The following is a 21,223-nucleotide window of genomic DNA, read 5'->3' as shown; positions in this document are numbered from 1 at the left end:
ATAAAATGCTCAAAAAGTACATTTGCTATAAGCAGCAAATATTCCCGGAATACAAGTCAGTAAACTTTCATTTCAAAAGTTAATAACAGAACGAGTTAGAGTAACACAGCAGGGCATTAAATAAAAGGTACTTGAGATGACAAATATACTTCTTAACATAAGTTTATAATGGAAAACCTTTGATTATCTCATAAAATTAAAATGTTGCAAACACTCCTTTTCTGAATACTGTCTGTATGTTTTTGTCCTCAGGATTGTGGCTTCTTTAGAGGCTGAAGCCAGTGCCCTAAGTAGTGTAGCCAGCAGCCAGGACTCCCTCCACAAGCAGCCAAAGAAGAAGGGCATTAAATCCTCCATCGGACGATTATTTGGCAAGAAGGAAAAAGGCCGACTGGCACACCTAGCACACAGACAGGTCATGGTAGATCCACAAGGCGAGTACAGCGCTGGGATATTTTAATTAATACTATTACAATTTGGTCTATTTTGTCTAAAAAAAAAAACTTTTTAAAAAGCACTCTTAGCTGCAATTTTTGCCAGCTAAGAAGAGTTTACAAACTGGACAGTACTACTTAGAATTCTACTGCTACAGCTAGTCAACGTATAACTTCATGTTAGCAGCATAAACACACTAAAAATGCATCAGCTTGGCATAGCCACAGTGTCATCACCTACTAGTTTCAATTTTGAAGGCTCTGTTTTATGGCTCAGCTACACTAGAATTAAAATACAAAGGTGGGAAAATGATTGGAGGTTGCCCAGTTGCATTTAGTTTTTTTTTGTATTCATTGAACGAATGGAAGTAGTTGTAGTGACCAAGTGGTCAAGAGATTGAGTGTGCAACACCCTCAGCAACCTGGATGACTACTTTCAGTCACAACTGGGGGCGACTGGGGACAGGTTGCCTCCCATCTTTAACCTCTGCAAACAATTGCGGACTGCAGTCACTCTCAGACAGAATGGCAAAGGTTTGCAAACAATATATTATAAATGCAGACAGACATTCACATTGCAGTCTGTCTCTTTGTAGTAGATGAATTTATTTAACTGGTTGCCAACTAAAAATACAAATACACTATTTATTTATTTATGTATTTATTTATTCATTCATTCATTCATAATAACAGTATCTGATTATGTTCTCCACAGCAACAATGATGGATTCAGACATGGCGGGCCAGGACATGGGGGTGAGCAAGTTGGGCACTCAGGCCGAGAAGGACCGCAGATTGAAAAAGAAGTAAGCTTTTATCCTAAGTGCCACTTCACTACAACATTTTGAGGTGGAGTTAGTATCATCATAGTCCCTTAATGCACACCCAGCAGTATCCATTTAATATAATAACACAGACATTTAGGTACCCTGTGAGAAGAAACATTTTCTTTGGAAACAATCCATCAAACTTTCTTGAGAATTCCCACTCACTGCTACATTGCAGTATATAAACCAGTCTGAACATGGTATAGAGACAATGGCTACACCCTCCTTTTCCTGGGTTTGCCTTTAACCTCTTTTCTTTCACTGTATATTCTACCATAACCGATTTAATCCTGAGAACAGGATCAATACAAAGCAGAAACTCGATCAGTATCCACGAGCACAGATCAGCCCCATTGTATTCAGACACACAGCCAAAGTCACACTATTGATCCAGGCTAAAAAGCCAATTAATCGCACAAAGGTTCTTTGTCACTTTGGAAGCTATAGATGGCTTTACTAACCCACCACCCATAGATTACACTCAGACACATTAGGTGCCTTCTTGGGGGGGAAGAAACAAAAGGGAAACCCCTTCACACATCGGCTCTCTCAGCTGGAGTGTTTCAGAATAAATGTGCGTGTATGTTCGTGTGTGTGTGCGCATTTGCCATGCCTCAGTGCCAAATGATGAATGTCATTTGCTCGAAGTGCACATTGAGTTGTCATGACGGATAACTTTGCCTCCCATGTAGTTTGGTCAATAGAGATTACTGTTGTTCCGTATGTTGACAAATGTGTTGTTTTCCTTCCACTGCACCGACTTCTTCATAGCAGTGTCCGGGATTCAGACCACACGCCACCACCTTGCATCTTGGTGCCTCCTCCTCCTCCTCACTGCATGCCATTAAGCTGCCTGCACTATTTCCATTTCAGCATCTTGGTTGATCAGTACTGCTGTGATCTCATTGTTGGTGTGTTTTGTTTTCCTTCAAGAGGTAACAACAAGTATCTGAATGTAACTGAGCATTTGAATGTAAGGCCATGGAGGGGAGGGTCTTGCTGTGTTTCAGTGCATTTCTCATTTCTTCTGCTGCACGAGATGTGATCAGGACTGCATTGTAGAAGATGACTTTTTTGGACTGCTCTACAGATGCTCCTGTTAAAGAATGTCTTCCATTGTGAGATATGTGTCTCTGTGTGTGTGCGCAAGTGAGTGGGAGTGCAAGTGTTTGTGTTTAGAGCCGTAGGGTGAATTTGCCTATAAACTCATTAACATGTGTGTACTTTTGTCTCCCCGTCGCTCTCTTTCTCCCTCTTTCTCTCTTCTTTGACTCTCTCCTCTCTTACCCTTCCTCTCCCTCTCATCATCCTCTGACTCTAACAAAGCGGGTAAGTTGTGAGGATGTATAAATGCCCTCCTGGATATGACATTGTCTCAGCCATTTTGCCCTTTGTGTCATCTCTTCTGTGTGTCTGCTCATCCGTCCTCTCCTGAAAGAACCAGTGCCAAAGCTGACGTCTCTATCTATCCTTCATGGCTGTTAATGATGCCATTGCTTTCTTTCTTTTCTTTTTTTCATTTACCACATGAGCACTTTTTCTTCCCCCCCTTTTTACAGTTCAATGGCAGCTGCATCCATGGCTGGACAGAGAATGTGCCGCCGCTAAACCTGGGGCCCAATTTTTATACCCAGAATGTTTTCCTCTCCTTATCTGTGTCTCTTATCTATTTGTGTGAAATAACCAGCTGCAACATCTGGTTATGAGAATGTCAGAGGTTCTTTTTGGTTGTATGATTTATCATAACTGTCTCCTTACTTCCCTTTTCCCCCAGCTATGTTCAGTGGATGTATTTCTCCATGCATTAGACTTGACCTGAACATAAGACATGAGCTATCTTCCCCATGTGCTGGATAGATAAGACAGTGAATGTATCTGGTTGTGTTTGGATGAACACATTTCCTCTGTCACCTGTAGGCCTTTGTATGCCATGTGTGGTGTGTTTAAGTGCCCTTTCACCACACCGAGGCCTTCAATGCTGAGAGTGCTACATGTATCATGTTTATTACAAAGCCCTCTCCTTCCATTTGTCAAGTTCTTTGACAACACAATCGGGGAAAGGGAGGTTGATTCAGAGTTTGATTTTTTTTTTCATTTTGTTATGAAATGTGTTCACAAAATAGAATAGGAACTGTGTTGTTGTTGTTTTTTCGTGCGTGGATGTGAGTACGAGTGTGTTCCTCAGTCCCCTGTTCATCAGGCATTTTTAGGCTGTTTATCAGTTCTGTATCTCGCTGAATGTGGGAGGACAACACAAATAGCTCTTTGCATGACAGACAAAGAGTATCTATTTGCTTCTCCTTGTCGATATGGTGCAAATTGCATTGGGCTGAATAGGTTGTTTCCAGTGCTCAAAGCTACCCTCAAAAGGAAGCATAACAAAATAGTACTTAGACCTCAGATGTTACACTTCAACACCTGCTAAAAAAAAACAAAACATGGAGCACAGCCGAGAAAGTGTGAAGACAAGTTTCACTTAAAAACACCCGACTGCATGATTCAAACATCCGAAACAAATGAAAATCTATCTCTGCAGAAAAAAACTACGATGAGATGGATAATCGTGTTTAGTGTGGTGCCCAGAATCACTGAGCAGATAACTGCAGCACTGTGCTTTCCAGGTGTGGGCATTGTTGTTGATGCAGTACTTCTGCCAAGGTTGAAGCAATCCTCTAAATATAGTGTGAACATATTTTATATGCAGAAAGAAATTTAGAGTTCCAGGTTGAACTATTGCAAACTTTAAGTAGCAAGTCTTAAATTACTAGAGACAGCTTGCTCTCCGTAGCTGCATCTGTTATGTAATTTAAAGGTAACATTTTATATTAGCTTACAAATAGTATACAGTCATAACTACCAAAAATCAAAAATATGCAAATGCGTAAATGCCTAAATGTCTCAGTAAATAGATGTGACTTGAGATGCATTCAAAATAATATTAAAAATAATAAAAACATTTAGATAATAAGGCATTAATTAAATCATTAAAAATAACGACAGACCGTTGCATTATTTACTGTTTATTTTTTTATTTCCATTCCAAATATTTTCCATCCATGTTTTTTTTCCTGACACTCACCCGGGTCTTGGTTCTGGGAGTAGCCATCGAAGCAGAGATTCCCAGATCTTCTCTTTATCCACCTCCTCAGAGGTGTTCCCAAACCACCTGAGAGACAAAATCTCTCCAGCATTTCCTGCGTCTGCCCGGGGGCTTCCTCCCACTTGGATATGGCTGAAATACCTCAGCTTCCAACATCCCAAGAACCAGTTTAAGGAACTGGGGATTGGTTTGCCAAGGCTTACACCACCTTGATTTACTCTGCACCACACACCTATGGCTTGTCCCGTAGGTGATGGATCCATGGGAGCGCTGCCTCGTGTGTATAAAGGGCTAAGACCAGGCCACGAGGAGCGTGCTGTGTTCTTCATAGCAGTCTTTTGAGGGGGGGGGACCTGGCCTTGCACCTCCAGGACCAGTTTACCTTGGGAAATCCTACCAGGGTAAACGCCTCGTACGGCATAGCTGCGGATGTAACTCGAGCGCACAATAAGGTGGAACTTAATGGAGGGGGTCATCATGTCTTTTCTATTTCTGTATTATATATTCTTAGCATTTTTTTGTCTCTATTTCACCAAGCTTTTCTTTTCTTGTGTTTGTTTTGTTTCGTTTATTTGTGCATTTCTGCTTATAGAAACTGTCAAGGGTCAACTTGGCAGCTTTTGGCTAATCAACACCAAGCTCACAAATAGAACACAAAGGTGTAAATGCATAAAGAAAACTTACAAATAAACAAACCTTTTCTTCATCTGTAACATTATTCACAAGGATTCACCACAGTGGATTTCTTTTCATATTTTATTTGGCAGATTTTTATGCCAGATGCCCTTCCTGACACAACCCTCCCCGGGATTTGTGTCTCCTCCTAGTCTCAGAACTGGCCAAAGTCTAAACCACCAAGGTTTAACAAAAAGACAAAATAAATGGAAATAATAATAAACAGGGGAATAACAAAAATATGGTTACAATTCAAATGGGATTCTCACCTGTCATAATTGTATAATTTCTGCATTATTTTTCAATTATTTATTGAGAGGAATTTAATGTCAGCCATTTATTGATTTCTTTTAATTATGTCAGCTTTAGCCCTCCGTATTGCAGACATGACAGGGATGAGCTAGCCTAAAGGACTGTGGATTCAGTGAAGTCAGTGAATTGCATTAATGCAAGGCCTGTGTGTTTCTCTGAGTGCAGATACAGCTGTGCATATCTGCGCTCCACTGTCCGTTAGCACAGAAGTCAATGATGAATTATTGCCCCTTTCAATGCTATAGGAGTACAGGCTGGACCAAAGAGATAAAACGCGAATGAGTACAATCCTCTTTGTGTACTACACACACACACAGATCTGCAACAGCACAACGTTAACTGCAGGAGTTTGTGAAGAGCATGTGAGCAGGTTTTAGGATGCGAGATGTAAGAAAGTCTGGTGTTTTGTTAGACTGAACAAATGTGTGTTCAGGATGTACAAATTCATGTGTTCATACCAGGTCTCCTCTGTCCCTGCCCTCAGACACGAGCTGCTGGAGGAGGCTAGGAGAAAGGGTTTACCTTTTGCCCAGTGGGACGGTCCTACTGTTGTTGCGTGGCTGGAGGTAAATGGTCACCTATCACCTATAGGTATATTAATAATTGAAGCGCGTATGATGGATGTAGCTTTACTTTTATTGAAGTATGAAGTTATGACCCAGTTTTCAATCACTTGCATGGATATTTACCGAACAGTAGCACAGAATAGAAATTTAAGAATATGTGATGATCACTGTAGTGACTCAGTGACGTTTAAGAAAACACTGGAATATACAGCTAAAGGACCCAAAATACAGACACTCTTCTGCCCCCTAATGTTTACTAGCATATGTACATTCACAAGCCAGTTCATGACCTCCCTAATCCTCCAGCACAATGTTCTAGTTAAAGATGGCGCCATATAGGATTAAGGCTGATATTAAAATATATTTGACTGAAAGTTTTTTGTTTGTTTTTTTAACATGATTTTTATTGCCAAATAAGTACTCAGTCTTTCAGGTTAACACTGTTGTCTCCTCACCTCTGTGTGATGAAGTTGTGGTTGGGGATGCCGGCCTGGTACGTGGCAGCATGTCGTGCCAACGTGAAGAGCGGTGCCATCATGTCGGCCCTATCTGACACCGAAATCCAGCGGGAGATCGGAATCAGTAACCCTCTGCACCGCCTCAAACTTCGCTTGGCAATCCAAGAAATGGTCTCCCTCACCAGCCCCTCGGCCCCGCCCACCTCCAGAACCGTGAGTTACACGGAAAATGTGGGAATTTTATTTCCACACATATTTGTTGAAGGAAGCGTTGCTCTAAAGGAGGGAAATTTTCTCATAATTTGTAACAACAGAATTGGCAAAAAAAACAGACAAAGAAGGAACAAGGATTTGGACATGGGAAAGCAGTTAGCCTAGCTAGCCTAGGTATATCAGAAAATGATAATAAACCGCATATCTACCCGCACAAAAAACGAAACAAAAAAGGAATTAGTGATTTTTCAAGATGCTGGATAGACCTGACTTTACACGGCTGTTTCCCATCTTTATACAAAGCTAAGCTAACAACTTCCTGGTTTAATCTTGTGGTTTTAAATCCTGAGATGTGGAGCCATTCCTTCAACATACATTCTGTCTGTTTTGCACCTTTTAAATTGAGTTTTTGTGAGTTTGGTCATGTGTATTTTTAGTTTTTCATTGTGATTTTTTTTTTAAATGTGTTTTTTATGATGTAGGTAAAGCACTTGAAGCTCTAGCTAGCTATAGCTAACTAGGTCACATTGGTTATAGTGCACATACATGTACTGCAACACTTCTGCAAGAAAAAAAAGGTTATTGCAATCATAATTTCTGCCTCCAAAACAGTTCTAGCAAATATTTTTGGGACATGAGCTTCCCTGCTTGCATACACCACATCTTCACGCATGGGTAACACGCTCAGTCCTTACCATCACATCCAAGTTGTCTGTGGTTTTTAATAGTTGCTTTATGATAAGTAAGCGTATATTACAGTGGGAGTTGGTGATGGCCCAGTCTGTAAAACATGGCTCCTACGTGTACTGTAATTTAGCTTGCCAGTTATTCCACACCACAGTTGCTTTCATTGCTCCCTCCTGTCATGATAATTGCATACAGACTCTGAGGACTCTGCTGTTCCTTAATGATCGCAACTGTTCACACTGCAGAGCAAATATGCTGTTATACAAAAGGTACACTTAGACTTACAGTGCAGCTCATATATCACGCAGACGTGAGAAGTTGCATTGGCTGTATAAACCCAGCCAGGAGCATTCATTAAAGTTGTTTTTAGATGCTGCTAGTATGCATGCAAGCATTATAGCTCAGAATCTCTTCTCACCTCTCCTGTTGTTTAGTAACTTTGCCGGTACTCTCCGCTGTGCTACCCCTTCACCTCACCCTCTCTTCCACCACTTAGCTCCACTTCCACACCTCATGAAATTTTCATTACAGAGCCAGAGACGAGTCCAATCAAACTCCCCCAACTGTGGCAGGCCTCACACTTAAAACCTCTGCACTTAACAGAGGGGGTTAATTGACCTTGTAAATGCAGCAGGATGTGCATGTCAAGCAGAAACTCTAGAGAGTGTAAAGACTCAGGTGGCTTCCCAGCCTCGTTGAAACCAGAAAAATGCAATGGTTTTTACCTTTTACCATTTCATCCCAACCTTTTTAAATGTTTTACCTTCAAACACCTGTCAGATGGACTCAAGAACCCCTTCACAGATCAATTTATTGATTTTATTTATATTTTATACTATAAATCTTGGTCATATCCATTTCATAATGGATAATTACCTATAATGCGAAACCTCACGGTCAATGGCTAACGATCGCAAGTCATTAGTAAATGAGTGTGCTGCTTCACAGTCAGACCCACCCTTCCTTTTCACATTTAGTTTATACTACTTTTTTATTTTCCATGTATCCCAAGCTAACAACTTCATCCCCCTGTTCATACTTTTCGCAGTTTCTTTAGCAATTTTTTTTGCTATTAGCACACAATAGTAACTTTCACTTCTATGTTTTTTTAATTACATTTGATTTTTTTCCAGAGTAATTACTTTCTACAGTAATATGCACACATATTAAACCAGTCCAGTTTAAATAGACTGGTGCTTAGTTCAAATAGAAAAGTGAAAATTAACTTATCTGGTGAGATACGATCGTGGGGCGATCGTGGCTCAAGAGTTGGGAGTTCGCCTTGTAATCGGAAGGTTGCCGGTTCGAGCCCCGGCTTGGACAGTCTCTGTCATTGTGTCCTTGGGCAAGACACTTCACCCGTTGCCTACTGGTGGTGGTCAGAGGGCCCGGTGGCGCCAGTGTCCGGCAGCCTCGCCTCTGTCAGTGCGCCCCAGGGTGGCTGTGGCTACAATGTAGCTTGCCATCACCGGTGTGTGAATGTGTGTGTGAATGGGTGGATGACTGGATGTGTAAAGCGCTTTGAGGTCCTTAAGGACTAGTAAAGCGCTATACAGGCCATTTACCATTTAAAGCACTTTTCACTACAGGCCTTATTCACCCATTCACCTTATATGCCCTCAAATTTTCACGCTCCAATGGACGCATTGGGACGTTTTCGACCTGCTAGACGACTGCTAGACGACCTGCTCTATCTCCTGAGCCATAGTTGCCCCATCTGTCCTATAGTGACCCTTGACTGGAAATCACTGCCTTACATTTTTATTATCTAGGCAATAATATCTGATCCTGTAGCTGCTGAACAGTCATTCTTTTGCTCAACAGTGACAACTCAATGCAGCCAAACGGACAACAATGAGAGAAACCAGCTTAAAAAACAATAAATTAAAAAATAATGTAATACAGTCACACAGAGAGGTTTATTAAAGGTTAGCATTATGTTACTGTATTTTTTTAATCCATTAATAAGAACATCATTAATGGAAAAATCCCCAAACATAATCCAGGTCCATTTAACTGCCTTTCTTACTAATTTATCACGTAGAGTAGCCAAGACAATTAACATAATCATCACTACTGTTGTTAGTTGGACCTGTAGGTGTGAATGATATGGACAGACACCATTAGAGATGTGTTTTGTTTCGCTTGTTTGAGTGAACTGGCTGTCTGCTAGTGGAAGGTGAATAGATGGGTAACGTGTAATTTACATGTCTGTTGGTATTGGTTACTAATTTATTCAGTCTTAAATGTTGTGCATGCCAAATGTCCCTGTTATCTGTGTCTCTTGTGTATGTATTGTATGCATATGTCCTGTGTTATACTTTGTGTTTTTGTCCTTTGCATATGCCCTTTGACCCCTGGCGGGTTTGGGGCCAGTTCATCATCTGACTGTGATGCTATAACACTATTGGCTTACAGTGGTGCTGCTCTTCTTCTTTAACACTGCTTGCCCCTCCTACCGGACCTCTACTACCAACCCCGCTGCTGCTCTGTCTCTTGGGCTCTGCCCCTTATAGCCATCAGGCAATGTATGGGTGACCCATGAGGAGATGGAGACCCTGGCAGCCCCTTCCAAAACGGTCAGTCCTGCTGTGTCCTTTAACGGTTACCCTTTTCTTTCTGTCACTCATATTTGTCTGGTGGTATAAGTGCGATTATCAGAGGGTGGTTGTGGAAAAATATGAATGGTTTCTAATGGAGAAGACATGAAGCGCTTAAACCCTTCCCCGGTCTATGAACCTCTTCTCAACACTAATGGCCAGCTTGAAGCTTTTAGCAGCTGCTGATGCCTCAATGAAGGTTTGAGTCACCGTTCACTGTTCTTTGGCTCAGTGATGCTCCATAATGAAAGGTCACGAATCATCAATTCTCAGCTGTTTATTTCTGTGGTGTTGTTACTCACCACATACCAGATGTCAGAGTTATTTAAATCACATTTCGCAGTCAGCTTTTTCGCATACAGGGGACTTATCCTTATGAAACTGCATGCCGTAGAGTTTAATCAAAATACCAATCTTAGAAATAGAGAAACTTGTAAACGTGTGGAGAGACGTTTCATCACCTCATTCTCAGGCTGCTCCGGAGGCAAGTGTCAGTGTCAGTGTAGCAGGCAGAGTGTTCGTTATAAAATGATGGGTAAGTTTTGGGAGGTTTTTTGTTTGATTTATTTTATTACCATATTGTATCATAATTAACTGGATTCAGATTGTCCCATTATTTTAATTGAGTCTCCATTGTCATCCACTTACATGCAATTTAAGGTAAATTAAGTTAAAAAATAAATAAAAGCACCTTCCTTCAGCTATCGAAATTGCTGGAACACTACAGCAAATGCCAATTTTGACAGGGTCTACTTTTGATTGGGTATGAAAAACAAAAAACATCATAAGCCATAAGGTGTATAACAGCTGCTGCTGAAATTTGTGTTTCCCTTCAGGATCTCCTCATGCACTATCAGTTTGATTTGGATGCACTTTAAGGATTTGTTATTGTTCTAAAAGTGACAATTGGTCTTCATTTTCTTTCCCCTGTGTTTGAGCCAGAAGTCGGAGTCTGAAGAGGGCAGCTGGGCACAGGTGGGTGGAAAGCCTGTTGTCTCTTACAGACAGAGTGAAAACGTGCAATTGGTTTGGCGAGTTATGTTAAACATCTTGTTAAATGTGTTTTCTATTAGACTCTTGCCTATGGTGACATGAACCATGAGTGGATAGGGAACGAGTGGTTGCCCAGTCTAGGACTACCTCAGTACCGCAGCTACTTCATGGAGTGCCTCGTGGATGCCCGTATGCTGGACCACCTCACCAAGAAGGACTTGAGGGTGCACCTTAAAATGGTGGACAGCTTCCACAGGTAGTAGACTTGCATCATACTTATAATATATGTACAAAATGTTTGATCTGGCTCTAGTAACTCATATTATAAAAGGCTTTTTGGGAGGTGCTAAGCTGAGAGGGCATCCGTTTCTTTTTAACTTTGTTTTCCTGAAATCAGAACAAGTTTACAGTATGGGATCATGTGTCTGAAGAAGCTCAACTATGACAGGAAGGAGCTGGAGAGACGCAGGGAGCAAAGCCAGCATGAAATGAGAGGCAAGTACATCCAAGACACGAGCAGTTTGAGAGTGCGCATCTTCGCCAAGGCTGAAAATTTCCTCCATGATTTGTCTTGAGTTCCTGCATGAAAACATAACTGTATTTCTGTGACAGTTCCTTTAAAACATAAAATGAATAACTAACAGTTGTTCTTATTTCCGCTTTGTATGAACTGTGTGTGAAATCTTACTCTATCAGAAATTTCCAGACTAACATCTAGTCTAAAAGTATTTTAAATCTGGTAAAATGTGCAAGTTCAGTTGACACTTTTTCAGGTACAAAAATGTTGTAATAAACCAAACATATGTGAAAACATTTGAAGTCCATACTTGTCTCTGCAGACGTTCTGGTGTGGAGTAATGAGCGGGTCATCCGCTGGGTGCAGAGCATAGGCCTGAGGGACTACGCCAACATCCTGCTGGAAAGCGGTGTGCATGGAGCTCTGGTTGCCCTGGATGATAACTTTGACTACAGCAGCCTGGCACTGCTCCTCCAGATCCCCACACAAAACACTCAGGTACTACTGCAGCTGCACTGTGCAGTCTAGTCAATTTTCTTTGGCAGATTTGACTGTGCACTAACAACAACATTAAGTTGGTCTAACGTTTTTCCAGCTGGAAACAGAAAATCTTTATTGCGATTGAGATATTTTTTGGAGCTCTTTTTTTGGCATAGACATTGAAAAAAAAAAAAAATTAAAGGTGTAAATTATGGGCAGAAATATCATCAGTCGCCAGCTTCAGTCCAAAAATAGAGGAATGTTGGTATCAGCCTTCAAAAGCCGATGGAATCTAAATCAGAGCATGCAGATTTGCCAACTGTCACCCTGGCAAGTTTCCCTGTGAATTTTCACTGCTTATCTCATCTCTATACTCGGGTAAAATCCACGAATAACGTAATGTGTCAGCTGCCTCGGCTACCATGCAGCTAAGAATAGCTGGCCTTCTGAATGTGTTGTCTTTTTTTTTTTGTTTGTTCTCCTTCCTCTTCCCCTCAGGCACGTCAGATTCTGGAGCGAGAGTACAATAATCTGCTGGCGCTGGGCACTGACAGAAGACTGGATGAGGTAAGAAGTAACTATCACCCACAAGGCATCACACCACTGTGAGGTGAAATGTGAAAACTAAGCCTTTAAAAGGATTTCTAACAGTCACATTCTATCAACTTTATTAGATAGTTAAATATAACGAATACTCTTACAAATTGTGAAGTTAGTTTGTAAAAGAAAATCCAAAATCCTACATGTCATGTTACCCTTTAAAAGTAATGAGCTCTGCCAGGATGTTTTGTTTTCACTTATGTTGAAGCATTAAGCTTATCAGTGTTATTAGGCCTCAGTTGCACAGGCCTATAGACAAGTTGGAGATCTCCTGGTAGCCTCTTGTTGCTATGGAATGATATGTTAACAAACCACTCGGCAGCCCCGACCAGTTGCTGGCTGTTGCTAGGTGAAATCAGTAGTAAAGGGGGTGCCGGACCATAAACCTTCCTGTGGTTGCTTAGCAGATTGCTGCTGTCACCCATAGTCTGTATGGAAGATGCCAACTTGCCTTTAAACAAGTCATCAACTACTTACTGAATAGAAGTACCACTGCAATCAACATGTTTAACAAAGGTGTAACTTCACTTTGAAAGGACAATAGTCCCGGAGGTTGCCAGGAGGGAAAGGAGAGCCACAAACCGGTCTTAAGGCCTGAACCAGGTGGTGAGAGCGAGAGCCGTTTGGACTCGGGATAGTAGTCAAAGACTACTCTTGAAACTTTCTTCTCTCACCTCAATTATTTAACTTTTCTGTCTAAAAACAAGCTCTCTATCATTCTGTCACTCAGTGCGATGACAAAGACTTCCGAGGCCCATCGTGGCGGAGGCAGTTCCCTCCCCGGGACATCCATGGTATCAGTATGATGCCTGGATCAGCAGAAACACTTCCTGCTGGCTTCCGTCTCACCGCAACATCCGGTCACTCCAGAAGACTGCCCCCCGAGGGTAAGTGCACTTCATTTCTCACACATGACACTGTCGCATTTCTCAAGCCTGGCTTTCAAACAAAACATAGGTTATGTCTGCCTGTTGAACAGGGAGATGAAAGCATCTCACCTGGGAGCAGGAGTTCCTGCCCCTGCTGTGTGTGAGGAGCATTCTGACTGTGTCTCTTGTTCTCTCTGACTCTGTGACGGCTGCTCTGCAGTCCTCTATGAGGCGCTGGATGACAGTCCTGACGACATGTATTTGGATTGGTTTCAAGGTCAGCCCATCTGAAGGTCCTGGGCTTGTTGGCCCTGCGTGTGTTAATATTATTATTTGTAGTATTAGTCTACATATATTCCCTCCTCTTTACATGGTCTCTGCCAACCACTGTCCTACTGTATCTCTCCTTTTCTTTGTGGTCTATCACCCTCGCCTCTCTTTTCTCTTTCTATAATTAGCTCTCTTTAATATCCAACTCCAAGGGTATTGTTTTGCAGAGCTGCAAAATAGATGGCCTTTCACCCTGGTAGTTAAAAACAAACTAGGGGTCAAGTTATGGATTAGGACCCATGCTTGTTGGTTTAACCCTTGAAGTAATGAAGCAGCAAAACAAAAAGTGGCTGAGCGGTGCTATGTAAGTTGGCCTGAATCAGGAGGTTTACATAGGTGAACAGTACATCTTGAATGTTTTTCAAACTAAAACTGACAGTTTGTGCGATTCCTCAACCCTTTACTGTTAAAGAGGACTCTGGCTAAAACAGTCTTAATATTAAAGGGCAATGCTGGTTTGTGAAATTTGGGTAGTTTGGGTTTTGTTTTTTAAAATGGTAATATTGTTCTTGCTAAAGAAATTGCTGAGATTTGGGAGCATTAGACTACTCTTCTTGCACTACACAGAAAGTTGAACCTCAATAAAAAATAATGGAAGTCTGCCAATTTGATGACAAACCCTGTATTTAAGAGAGTGAGATCTGAAAGCATAAACTGGGACACAATTGAAACCTTAAACCACAGAGATTGACGTAGATGCTAAAAAAGGACAGAGCTGAACAGAAAGACCTTCCACAGTTTAGCACAGTTCAGACACTGAGCACAGGTTGGTTAAAGTAAACTCTCTACTGTAAAACTACTTATTAAACTACCTAATGAATGAGCAATTGTTTGTTTTATCTTGAAAGGTTTTGGGCTGTTAGGGGATCAGTTTAAAACCTGTGTGATCACCACACTGCTCTGAACTACCTTTTGTTGCCACATTCCCATATCTCAGCAATTAAAACAACAGTTAGTTGTCACTTTCAGCTATCCGTGACAGCCTTCATTAGGAAAATGAGTATTTTGAGCTCTTGTAAATATTAAAACTATTCGGCTATACTTATACAAATTTCTGCCCATCCATAATGGTTAAGTCAAAGAAAGTTTAGGTATTTCAGGTCCTACTAAAAATGAGTAAACTCAATCTGCTCATTAAGACTGTACTATATCCTATATGCACACTATATAACTCAAGATCACAATAAACCAGAATTATCCTTTAAAGGAAATCATTATCAATTATGCCATGCAGTAATACACGATGGGAACTCATCAAAATATACTGATTTTTGGCCAGCGTTCTCTTCTAACAAGGTGTTCCCAATAACACAGAAACAGCCTTCGTGTGTTCCTCTGTCTCTACTCACTCTGTCCCCTGATCTGTGATGTCCACAGCTCACTGATATCTAGTCGCTGGTGATGTCCACTCAAAACAGGAATTTCCTTTGAGTGATCCATGACTACTTCTATGATGGTGTCACTACAAGTAACTGCCATTGTGTGGAAAAAGGAAGACAATGCTCCTGCAATAGAGGAGACTATATAGTTTCAGGCCCACAGTGACCACTACCATGATCAAAGTTTGTTTGACTCTTCCACCTACTGAATTGGATGACCTCAAAAGAGTAACCAATCACTTTGCATTTTCATACAGTACTTTCTGTCTTGCAGTTCTTGCATGTTATGCAGCTTTGCACAATTACCTCATTGTCAGGTAGAAGTAAAGATAGAATCAGATGCTTTGGCTGGATCTCACCCACATATGTGAAGGGATGCAGAGACAAAACAACATGGTAAAATAGACTGGAATACAACATGAACGGTATTCTGTGCACGTTTTTTTTGAAGTTTCTCACGTGACTCCAAAAGTTGTCCACCACTTTGGATGTGATACAACCTTAGCTGGGTTCCTGGGAGTTACTGGGTGAAATCAGTTGCAAAGAAGTTGCTGCAGCAGAAACTTCCTAGTGATTGTTTTTGGTGGCGAGGGCTGCCTGTAGTTTTCATTGGTTTTCTGCAAACAGTCGCTAACACAGTACCACAGTAGTGGTAAAACTAAAAGAAAAAGTGCGTCACAAACCATTTTTCCTTCACAGCCGGTGCGACTTACGCCCGTGTGACTGGGCCCTTACTCACTCGATTCTACATTGTCATCAAAAGTGTGGCATGTTTAAAATGCTGGACAGGTTAACCTCATGTGGTTATTGGTCACGTATCTGCAAAACCCTAATACAAATGGGCAACAGGAATGGTTGACAGCCCCCTGGTGGCCATTAGATAAAGTGCAGGTTTAAGTCACTTCTATGTTGGTTAAATTGTGTCCTGAAATGTGAACTTTAGATTTTGATTACACAACTATAAACTTGAGTTAAACTGCAAAATGTTTGCTTTAATATTAGATTTAATAAAGCTGATAGATTAAGAAGCTTGGAAAGAAAGGGACTGAACTTCTTTAAAGACACTTCACATCTCATCCAAGAGACTTCTTCAGGTCTCAAATTAAATGTGGAGACTCTAAATACCTAGATAGACACTGATTGTATCAACATTCCTTTGTCATATTTGGATGAAATACAAACAAAAAAAGTGTTACTGTCAGTGCTCACAGCGCGTTCTAGAAACCTTGTCCTTGGTAATCGTTTGGTAGGTAGTTCTTAGGTAAAAGAAATATTTCCCCTTAGATGCAGTCCTGAAACTGCAGCCTCCTCTACTGCAGGAACATGCTACTCAGAAAATGTTTCTTTTCCCTGTTGAGAATCTCTAACCTTGTGGTTTGGGGTGGTAAGGAAGTAGAAATAATGTTTCCTTTCCCTCTGGATCCATCTTGCACAGTAGGAACCTAAATATTCAGACTTCATGATAATTCCCCCCTAACTGTCTCCCCTACAGTTGGACCATCTGCGGTGCAGCGACTGGATAGCTCCACGGTGAGAACCTACTCCTGCTGAGAGGAGGAAGAGAGGGACCTTAAACTGTACACTGTATGTAACACAACACAGAATCTCGCCCTGTTTAATGCACAGCTTTCCTCAGAAGCACTTAAAACAGATACTGGATGAAAGAGACGAGGGCCATATTTCCCCCCCAAGATAAGCATATTTGTCTGGTCGGCTTGGCGAGGCTCTGCGGTGTTTTGGCCAGGTAGCTGTGATAAGGTGATAGGAGACAGCAGGGCATGCAGGGAGCTGTGGTCCCATCCTGATGTCTCCCCTTTAATGTCTGTCCAAAAAAGATGAGTCAGTTATGGTCAAAGCTTTAAAAATCAGCTTTTCAGATAAACAAGGAGCGTCTAACACAGAAATTAGTTAACAAAGTTCATTTACATGATTATGACTGTTCACGGCTGCCGTAGAAGGCCTTATGAAACTTATCCAGACTTCACAGATTACTAAGTGAGCTTGCCCTACTCTCCTATCCAACTGCTTTCTTTGTCCTGCCAGGTGCAATGAAAAACTGTAATTTCTCTGAAGTATTTTCTTTGATTTGGGATGCCATCTCACTGTGCCGTCTTTCTGCATCTGCACCACAGAGACGTTCCCTCACAATTTAACTAGCAACCAGATGCTAAAAGCTGAAAAACAATTTTTAAGATTCCAGTTTCCCAAACAATGAGACATTAAACATAATTATGTTTTGCTAAAAAAAACACAAAAAAAAAAACAAGAGAGAGTCCTTAAAAACAGTTAAAAATTGTTGAAATGAGTCGGTAATCATAAAACTTTACAAGACCTCAGCTCAATGTTTACTAACGAAACAACGTCCTAATATTTGAACTTGTGTCTTCTTGAATCACCTCTGTGACATAGGCTGTCATCAGTGCATTTACACTGATCAGCCACAACATTAACAGCAGAGAAGTAACACTGATCATCTTTTTGCAATGCGGTTGCAAACCTTTGTCTCTACACTGCTGTAAGACCAAGCAAACTGAGCAGGATGTTCCAAAACAAGCCTGATTCAATAACCCCAAGGACTCAAACATTTTACTACCAGGCACAACAGGACATCCCCAAAGGTCAACTGTCCATGACTTGACAGGTCAGAGCAGATTTGTTGTAAGATTAGGAAGGTGGTTTTATTGTTGTGGCTGTACCAGTTCAGGCATTTCAGTCATGCAATAAGGACTAAGGTTAAAGTGAAATAAGTGTGTAGGGAAAGGTAGAGCACAGCAGAGGGGGTTGAATCAATGAGGGAAAAGGTGCTGTGTTATAACTATAATAAGATCATTGTGCAGGCAGTTTCTAATGCTCTCACCAGCTTGTTATACTCCTACACAGCAAAAAAAGTAAATGATGCAAAGTTCAGAGCATTTCAGAAACTGGGGATACTGTACCAGAACGATACAGTAAGACATTTGCATACCTTTGCAGGCTTCTGCATTTCAGGAGCAGTATTTACTGAAGGTGCAAAACTTGATAAAATATTTACCTACTTACTTTTTGGGGGGATTTGTTTAGTAGCAACATTAAACCTCCTCAGTTTGAAGTTGCAAAGCAGTAAAGCATGAAAACATCCGATGGGAGTGAAGAGTTTTATAGGCGCTATACAGCAGCAGACCTGTCATTATCTGCTGCTGTGTTCAGTTATGGCTCTGCTGTGCGCTGAGCCGCACTTTAGAACAGCTTACAGCCCAAAACACTGTTGTTGAAGTTGTGTGGCTGAGCTGAAAGAACGCAATGAAGCCTGTCAATAAACTGAGTGCATAAAAAAATGTGTAGAAGAAGACTTTAACACCATCCATTAAGCAGACAGGGAAGTAATTAATCATTATGCATAACTTAGTTACCTCAGCTATGTCACATATGTAAATGGGGCTGCATAAAATAAGATCAGGCTCTATGAAACTGCTGGTACCAGATGATCAATATTTACCTCTCAAAGCTGAAAACTATGTTTCCAGGGAGCCTCGTGTTTTATTAACAAGAGCCAAATTCCCAGTCATTGGACTTTTGTGCTGGTTCTTTGTATACAGGTTATATATGTATGCCAGTTAGAACGTGGGAGGAAAAAAAACTGCATCTTGGGCACCTGACTCAGTCCACTGTGGTGAATCTAGTCTGCTCTAGCTTCATATTTCTATTTGCTGGACTTTAACTCCTATCCCCTTTAGTTTGCAAGGGGCAGCCAATGAGAACATAGTCAAACAGAATTTTTTACAGAATTTGTAGGAGGGGCTTGTCAAGGGTTTCCCCAGAGGGCGAAAGCAGGCTGCACATGAGCCTACGCTGTATTTATTGGTGATCAAATATTCTGATTTCCTGTGGGCAATCCTTGCCTTGCCATTAATTCTCATCTGTTCCCAATTGGAAAAAACCTGAAAATACCCCTGGGGCTCCTGTGCCTGAGTTGACCTCATTAGTTTTTCTAATCTGTTATCCCCATCTGAAATTGAGCATTTAGATCACTCTGAAGTATGAATTTTTGCCTCACAGGGATTACTTTCATACACTCATTTCATGAAAAATTGGCTATATTTAAGAATCTACAATTTTAACAGAAAATATGGGGGATTTTAAGAGGTCCCTTTGAAAGTTCTTTTAAAGGCTGATTCATTAAAATAAGGATGCCACTAAATATATCTGAAAGCATCTTTATCCATCTTGTTTAGCTGATACCTACAAGAAAGGTCAAAGGTTCACCTCGAAACATCGAAAAATGGGGTAAAAATAACTAAGTGCTCTCTCATTAAAATTTACTCACTGTTTCCCCTTAAGGTGCAGTTCTGAAAGGAGACTAATTAGTGGAGCTGCTGGACGGGTGAAACCTGCTGAGGAGTGAACCATTCTGACACGCACTGCCAAGAAGCCCTGCTCTCCTCTCTAACACCACCCCCACATCCACAACCCCTTTTCGTCCCCTATAATGTGGGCACCAGACGCCGGTGCTAAACTGTCCTGCAGGCTGTCCCATTTCTACCTTTTACATGTACAGTTACTTGTCAAAGCATAATGTACTGTGTATTTCTTCTACAGGAGATGTGTAGGTTATCTGTAAATTAATATAAATATGCCATTTTTAATATATACATATATATATATGCACACACATAAATATATATATATATGCACACACACAAACACATGTATAAAAAGATATTCAGTTTGTGCAAAAAAAACAAACAAAAAAAAAACCATCTCTGCCACCTCATTTAGTGGACCATAGATTACTATATGCTGCTCTTAACATATTACCCCATCCCTCTAGATCATTTTGTACATATGGTTTTATTTTTTCATTGTGCTGCTGCTGATGATGATAATGATAATTATGACGATGATGATCCTGTGCTGCACCATAAAGTGAGAGGAAGAGACTGGATGTTGTGGCAAAACACACCCTCTAGTGGTGGGGGAAAAAAACAACTTCTAGTCCCCATTCTAGCAACTACGTGATCCTTTCTTATGGACTCATTTTTAAAAAAAAGCATTTTGAGGGGATGTGTCGACACGCAGGAAAAACATGACAAGCACTTTCTTTAAAAAAAACAAAAAACAAATAAAAAACAAAAACGCATCAACTCAACGGACTATTTAGTAGCCAAGGACAAAATAAAAGAGACGCCGATGCTCTCTGAAGTCGCACAAAACTTCCTCTCAGAGATCAAAGGGGGGAAAAAAGAAGAGGCAGTGCGTCATACATAGAACATGTCACTTGTTGTACTGTATGTTTCGTCAGGCGATGCATTTACACAAAAAGGACAACTACACTTTTAGCCGAGCTGGCCTTCTCCCCCCCTCCTCCCTCCTTTCAGACAAACAGATGAAATAACTGAAAGACAGACTGCTTTAGCTCATAGTGTGTGTAGAGTGTATATGACCATGTTGAAGTGAGGTGACTTAATGATAAAACAAACAAACAAAAAAAAAACCCTGTTGCTTGCTGTGACTTACATTTGGTGTAATCGTTAACGCTTTTTCTGTCAGTTTTCACAGGGTGACCTGCCGTGCTGCCCTGTTATCTGTCTTTTAGTTATTTCCGACGGACGACTCAAAATCAAGTCTTAAAAGCTTTTAATTTTTCATTTTAATTTCTTCGATTTGCACGAACAACAAATCGCTTTATTTTGTGTCCTGTCCCCCCCCCCCTCCCCCCTTTTTTTTATTTTTATTTTTTTTTACTACTTCTTGTACTTTGGTCGAAACAGTGGTGAGCAAACAAATTTTCATTGTCAATAAAACAACAAAAAAAAAAGAAAAATACTGTCAATGAGTCTTCATTATTTTTCATGAATAACAAAGCCATACTTTGCATTCACATTATTATGTTGTTTTCAATACATATACAAAGGGCAGAACAATTTTATGTTATAATGAATATGGCACCTGTATTCTGTAATGTAACCCTGTTTTGCAGGAATTGTTTTTGATTTCCAGTTAGTTTGGGTTTTCTCATTTAATTTGTATTGTTTGAAAATGTTTAGTTTTAGGTTAGTTTCTATTAGTTTCAGTGTTAAATTTGTATGGAGGGCATATCCTCGGGGCAAGATTTAGGAAAATTTGTATGTTTTTGTTCACAATCATTTCAGCTTTTATTTTTTCAAAAGTCTAGCTTTGAATTTCAGTCAACTTTTTCACCTCTAG

The 21,223-nt window shown here is 40.7% G+C and overlaps 1 protein-coding gene across 4 annotated transcripts in view; it reads left to right on the top strand.

The window, feature by feature from the left end:
- ppfia2 (PTPRF interacting protein alpha 2) overlaps positions 1-16,591 on the top strand; it is a 180,731-nt gene extending 164,140 nt beyond the window's left edge. For 2 of the 4 annotated variants that reach the window (XM_085376866.1, XM_085376865.1), the window contains exons 18-31: positions 253-434; positions 1,150-1,240; positions 2,588-2,590; positions 5,833-5,914; positions 6,385-6,585; positions 9,789-9,851; positions 10,815-10,847; positions 10,946-11,121; positions 11,263-11,360; positions 11,705-11,880; positions 12,361-12,429; positions 13,193-13,349; positions 13,552-13,608; positions 16,533-16,591. In XM_085376866.1, coding sequence (XP_085232992.1) covers positions 253-434; positions 1,150-1,240; positions 2,588-2,590; positions 5,833-5,914; positions 6,385-6,585; positions 9,789-9,851; positions 10,815-10,847; positions 10,946-11,121; positions 11,263-11,360; positions 11,705-11,880; positions 12,361-12,429; positions 13,193-13,349; positions 13,552-13,608; positions 16,533-16,591 — 1,447 coding nt within the window. The remainder of the gene's footprint in view (positions 1-252; positions 435-1,149; positions 1,241-2,587; positions 2,591-5,832; positions 5,915-6,384; positions 6,586-9,788; positions 9,852-10,814; positions 10,848-10,945; positions 11,122-11,262; positions 11,361-11,704; positions 11,881-12,360; positions 12,430-13,192; positions 13,350-13,551; positions 13,609-16,532) is intronic. The other 2 variants (XM_085376864.1, XM_085376863.1) reach the window with 2 other exon arrangements.
- Positions 16,592-21,223: the final 4,632 nt, after the last annotated feature.

The sequence above is a fragment of the Diplotaxodon limnothrissa genome, linkage group LG17 (assembly GCF_057381915.1).
Source record: "Diplotaxodon limnothrissa isolate DT_005_m linkage group LG17, D_limnothrissa_male_GT1.1, whole genome shotgun sequence".
In the NCBI taxonomy this organism is placed as follows: Eukaryota; Metazoa; Chordata; class Actinopteri; order Cichliformes; family Cichlidae; genus Diplotaxodon; species Diplotaxodon limnothrissa.
This window is presented reverse-complemented; position numbering and strand designations above follow the sequence as displayed.